This window comes from Procambarus clarkii, chromosome 62 (genome assembly GCF_040958095.1).
Source record: "Procambarus clarkii isolate CNS0578487 chromosome 62, FALCON_Pclarkii_2.0, whole genome shotgun sequence".
In the NCBI taxonomy this organism is placed as follows: Eukaryota; Metazoa; Arthropoda; class Malacostraca; order Decapoda; family Cambaridae; genus Procambarus; species Procambarus clarkii.
Genome location: NC_091211.1, coordinates 30,199,207 through 30,205,126, shown reverse-complemented (window position 1 = coordinate 30,205,126; position 5,920 = coordinate 30,199,207). Strand labels below are relative to the sequence as shown.

Genomic DNA, 5,920 nt, shown 5'->3' with positions numbered 1-5,920 from the left:
CCAGCCAGAGACTTAGGGCCCGCGCAGTGGGCCAGCCAGAGGCTTAGGGCCCGCGCAGTGGGCCAGCCAGAGGCTTAGGGCCCGCGCAGTGGGCCAGCCAGAGGCTTAGGGCCCGCGCAGTGGGCCAGCCAGAGGCTTAGGGCCCGCGCAGTGGGCCAGCCAGAGGCTTAGGGCCCGCACAGTGGGCCAGCCAGAGGCTTAGGGCCCGCGCAGTGGGCCAGCCAGAGACTTAGGGCCCGCGCAGTGGGCCAGCCAGAGACTTAGGGCCCGCGTAGTGGGCCAGCCAGAGACTTAGGGCCCGCACAGTGGGCCAGCCAGAGGCTTAGGGCCCGCACAGTGGGCCAGCCAGAGACTTAGGGCCCGCGCAGTGGGCCAGCCAGAGGCTTAGGGCCCACGCAGTGGGCCAGCCAGAGACTTAGGGCCCGCGCAGTGGGCCAGCCAGAGACTTAGGGCCCGCACAGTGGGCCAGCCAGAGGCTTAGGGCCCGCACAGTGGGCCAGCCAGAGACTTAGGGCCCGCGCAGTGGGCCAGCCAGAGGCTTAGGGCCCGCGCAGTGGGCCAGCCAGAGGCTTAGGGCCCGCGCAGTGGGCCAGCCAGAGGCTTAGGGCCCGCGCAGTGGGCCAGCCAGAGGCTTAGGGCCCGCGCAGTGGGCCAGCCAGAGGCTTAGGGCCCGCGCAGTGGGCCAGCCAGAGGCTTAGGGCCCGCGCAGTGGGCCAGCCAGAGGCTTAGGGCCCGCGCAGTGGGCCAGCCAGAGGCTTAGGGCCCGCGCAGTGGGCCAGCCAGAGGCTTAGGGCCCGCACAGTGGGCCAGCCAGAGGCTTAGGGCCCGCACAGTGGGCCAGCCAGAGGCTTAGGGCCCGCATAGTGGGCCAGCCAGAGGCTTAGGGCCCGCACAGTGGGCCAGCCAGAGGCTTAGGGCCCGCGCAGTGGGCCAGCCAGAGGCTTAGGGCCCGCGCAGTGGGCCAGCCAGAGGCTTAGGGCCCGCACAGTGGGCCAGCCAGAGGCTTAGGGCCCGCACAGTGGGCCAGCCAGAGGCTTAGGGTCCGCACAGTGGGCCAGCCAGAGACTTAGGGCCCGCACAGTGGGCCAGCCAGAGGCTTAGGGCCCGCACAGTGGGCCAGCCAGAGGCTTAGGGCCCGCACAGTGGGCCAGCCAGAGGCTTAGGGCCCGCGCAGTGGGCCAGCCAGAGGCTTAGGGCCCGCACAGTGGGCCAGCCAGAGGCTTAGGGCCCGCGCAGTGGGCCAGCCAGAGGCTTAGGGCCCGCGCAGTGGGCCAGCCAGAGGCTTAGGGCCCGCGCAGTGGGCCAGCCAGAGGCTTAGGGCCCGCGCAGTGGGCCAGCCAGAGGTGTGGGGAAAAATTTCCAGGCAGCTATTCTCTCTTTTCAAATTGATTTAATAAAATAAAGTTATGTCTTATTTATTTTCTTAGTAAGTAAGTATTAATTAAGTGGACTGTATGTACTGGTAAACTGCCTGAAATCTTCTTACACACTATTGGGAGGGACAATTGGTAGCTTAAACCACTTTGTTATGGTCCCTTCTTAAACTACCAATTGTTTACCTTTAAAACTATTATTTCAGTTATTTCATTATAAGTAATTAATTATAACTACTGCTACTGCTATAATGTCTTAGCTGTGCCAGTAGAATGGGCCTAGTAAGGCGTGTAGGTGTAGCCTCAAGATGGGTGTGGCCCTGCCTCTTTGTGCCACGTAATGGCGGCTGGAGGGAAGGACAAGGCTTGGCAAACAAGTAGTTAATTATGTGTATGAACCAACTGTCTGCTCAGATTCTTGAAGCTCCTCTCACAATTTACCTGTATGGGATGCAAGGAATTAATCAAAGTTCCCTAAACATATCAATTACAGGTATGACATGAACTGTGAGGGCTGTAATGGGGTACACGTACGGTGTTTTTGGGGATGTCCTACGACATAACCATCTACATATTTATATTAAACAGTGCACTTGAATAATAAACAATACTTGGTAGACGGATACAGATGTTGTTAGGCTGTGTGGCTGGTGTTGACACGTAAATGGGGTGTCTAGCTGTTTACACCAGTTAAGACAGCGTGGTATGCTCATCCCATGTTTTGTTGATATGTATGTATGGACGCCTTCCTCTCCGGGCGACGCTCTTATGCTCTGGTTCCTCACTCAAAGTAATTTTACATTAACAAGGGAACCTAGCTACTATTTGTTGTAAATAATTATATTCAATCTTAGTGATTACTTTTTTGTTAACTTTAGATACTAAACTAATCTATTAACAATGTTTCATAATGTAAATATACGATGACTTTGATGACGTCACGGAGTCTCCCATTTTCCATCCTGAAGGGAGTATAGACTAGGGGAGACTGTGTTATTTGTGTGTGTGGTTGTGTGTGTGTGTCGGTTTCCCGACATAATTCCCAGGGGCAGAACACGGGTCGAAGTCCCGGTAAGGACTGCGATCACTTTATTCTTCTCCCTCAGAATTATAGTGCTGCTTTAATTTGAGTTTACATTGTTGTGCAGCAGTCCGTTGGGGACGTATGTCCCGTACTGGCGTATCGGGTGCTGGAAGTCGTTGTACGTCTTCTTTCCTGGCCAGTTCTAAAGGTACTAATTTCTCTAAAGTTTTGAGAGTAGTGTTGCCTTTGCACTTTACTTTCACTATTCTCAAGATGCCCTGGCTGTCTGGATGAACAGAGACTATTTCTCCTATAGGCCACTCAGAGCGTGGTCCATCACTATCCACCAGAACTATGTCACCAGGGTTCAAGTTAATTCTGTTATAGGGACTGTTTGCCCCGTAATGATACTCCCTCAGAGCTGTTAGGTATTCACGAGTCCATACGTCATTCCACCGACTTATCACCCCTGAAAGATGTTTGAAACGTTGAACCAAATCACTCTCTTTGACATATGAAGGATCCTCTGGTTCCTCATCCGTAAGGGACACAAGTGTTTTGAGAGGTCTCCCATACATCAAATGAGCTGGACTTAATGGTTCACGCTGCAAAGCATCATCAGAGAGGTAGGTAAGTGGTCGGTTGTTAACTCGTGCTTCTATTTCTATGATTACTGTTTGAAGCTCCTGAAGGTCAATCTTTTGGCGGTGTAGGGTTTTCCGTAAAGACCGTTTCACCGTACCGACCATCCGTTCATAGAAGCCTCCATGCCATGGTGCTCTGGGAGGTATGAATTTCCAATAGCACTGCCGTTGAGTTAGGGCTGTGCGTACCTTGGGGTGTGTCCAGATTTTCCTCAGGCATGCTTCTCCTGCCACCAAGTTGGACCCATTGTCTGAAATCATTAACTTGGGACAAGATCTACGTGAAGCAAACCTGCGGAAAGCCTGTAAGAATGCTTCGGCACTCATATCGGGAGTCACTTCTAGATGGACTGCCCTTGTTGTGGCACAAGTAAAAAGACAGATATAGGCCTTTACTGGTTTCTTGTCTTTAGTGCCTGTCAGTGTTAGTGCTCCTGTGAAATCTACTCCTGTTGTCTCAAAAGGATGAATATGTACGACTCGTTCCTTCGGAAGTGGAGGAGGGCCAGGATATGGACACACTCTGGCATCATATCTCCGGCATACAACACAGGATTTGATTATGGATTTTACTGTCTGTCTACCTTGGGGTAGCCAGTACTGTTGTCTTAATTCTGTGAGAGTATCTAATACCCCACCATGCAGAGTGCAGTATTTGTGTATATGTAACACAATTAGTTTGCTTACTATGTGGTGACGAGGGAGCAATATTGGATTTTTTGCCTCCAGATCTATGTCAGCATGTTGTAAGCGTCCTCCGCATCTTATCAAGTTATAATTGTCAGTGTCTAACCAGAGACCCAGATCATGTTGTAGCTTCTTAGGAACATTGTCAATTTCTGTCCCGAATGTGTCGGTCTGAGCTCTTTTAACCCAGTACCTTAAGGCACTAGGGAAATTATGCTTGATTCCTATTTTCTTTAGAAATCAAACACTACTTGGGTGACACCTACAAGTTTGTTCAGTTCAGAGTACCGAGCAGGATCAATTACCAAAGTCTGAGGTAGTTCCGGGTTCTCAGTGGGAACAGTGACATTGGTCACAATGACTTGTGGCTTTTGTTCAGGCCACTGGTCGCTGATTAGCCACTGAGGTCCATTGAACCACATCTCTGCCTTTGTTAATTGCCGTAAAGTCAGGCCTCGGGAGAGATAGTCAGCTGGATTTTCTTTAGTAGGTACATATCTTAGTTTATACCCTGCTGACAACTCTCGTATTTCCTTAACGCGGTTACTCACGTAAGGATTCTTACTGTTATTGTTTTTAACCCACTGTAGCACTGCCTCATTATCTGACCATACTACTGTTTCTGTAAAGTGGATGTGGCTTAAGGCCTTGATCAGATAATGAGCCAATCTTACACCTAGCAGTAAGGCTGTTAATTCCAGTTGTGGCAGTGATCTTTTCTTTAAAGGTGCCACTCTGGCCTTTGATGTGAGCAAATTGGCTTGCCCATTTGAGACCAGGTAAGCTACTGTACCATAAGCCTTTCCTGAGGCATCACAAAATACATGCAACTTAATTGGTTCCTTTTCATTTACTGTTGTATTCCTAGGGAACTTGACAGACTCTAGGATACTTAAATCTTTCACTAACCCTTGCCATTTTTCTTGTAGGGCAGGTGTTAGTAGATCATCCCAGCCTATCTTTTGTTGCCAACATTCCTGTATTATCATCTTCCCATTAATTAGTATTGGACTTAATAAGCCTAATGGGTCGAAGGGTTTGCTGACTTGTGATAGCAATTTTCTCATTGTTAAGTTAGTGGTATCTGTTTCCACTGACTTGATTGTCAACTGATCGGTTGTCGTGTTCCATTGGACACTAGTACCTTTGTCATCTCGGGTACTTGGTAGTCGGGAAATTCAGTTGTGATCAGTTGTTTTAATCTGTCATTGTTAGAGACCCAAGACTGGAGAGGCATATTGGCTCCCATTAATTCTCGATTGGCCTCATGGTATATGTCCAACAGCTTACTTTCACTGTTGGCTGTTCCTTGAAAGTTATCCACATACAGGTTTTCGCTAGTTTCTGTCTTGTTCGGGCTATTGGACTTCTTCAAGTGCGTATCCAAGGTAGCTTGAAGCAGAAATGGTGAGCTCGTGGCTCCGAACAAAACAGACGCAAACCTATAAGTGATTATTTCACTGTTTGGATCATTAGGATCCTTAATCCATAGGAACTTTGTGTAGTTCCGGTCTTCTTCTTGAAGACCTACCCTAAGGAATGCCTTGCTAATGTCGGCCGTATATGCATAAGTCCCTATACGAAACTTTAACAGCACGTCATAAAGCCTTTGTGTTAGGCTTGGGCCTGTTTGAAGGCAGTCATTTAACGAAACACTATTCTGCCCCATCTTAGCACTGTAATTAAATACTATCCGTAGTTGGGTAGTCGCAGAATCCTTCTGAACATGGTGGTGTGGCAGATAATGTCCTTCCTTTGGGTTATCATTTGTTACAACTTCGATAAATTTGTCATCGAGCTGCTTCTGTATTATTTCATGGTACAACTTCAAGTTCTCAGGTTGTCTTTGTAAACGTAACACCTGTGATCTTAATTGATTTTGTGCCATGAAGTAGTTGATGGGTAGCTGAGGGTGATTCAGCTTCCATGGTAACCTGACCCAGTACTGATTATCTCTGTAGATAACTGAGTCTAGGTATTGTTTATAAGTCCAGTCATCATCTGGACTAGGTTGTTCAGGGACAATGCCGAGAGTTGCCAGGTCCCATAACTTATATACTGGGGGATCAAGCTCATCCTCGGAAATGTCTCTGAGTTGCAGTGGAGACTGTTCTCCTAGTCATGCAACCATTACTGTGTTGGCATGTTGGTGATCCACAGGTGCGGGTTGTTTTAGCCGTAATACTGGGCCT

The 5,920-nt window shown here is 49.1% G+C and overlaps 1 protein-coding gene across 1 annotated transcript; it reads right to left on the bottom strand.

Annotated features, from left to right (window-relative positions):
* Positions 1-1,356: 1,356 nt before the first annotated feature.
* Positions 1,357-4,137, bottom strand: LOC138354292 (uncharacterized). The gene is made up of 2 exons (XM_069308429.1): positions 1,908-4,137; positions 1,357-1,814 (listed from the first exon to the last, which is right to left on the bottom strand). Exon 1 carries the CDS (start codon positions 3,366-3,368, stop codon positions 2,463-2,465), a length of 906 nt encoding a protein of 301 aa, XP_069164530.1. The 5' UTR covers positions 3,369-4,137; the 3' UTR covers positions 1,357-1,814; positions 1,908-2,462.
* Between the last annotated feature and the right edge of the window lie 1,783 nt (positions 4,138-5,920).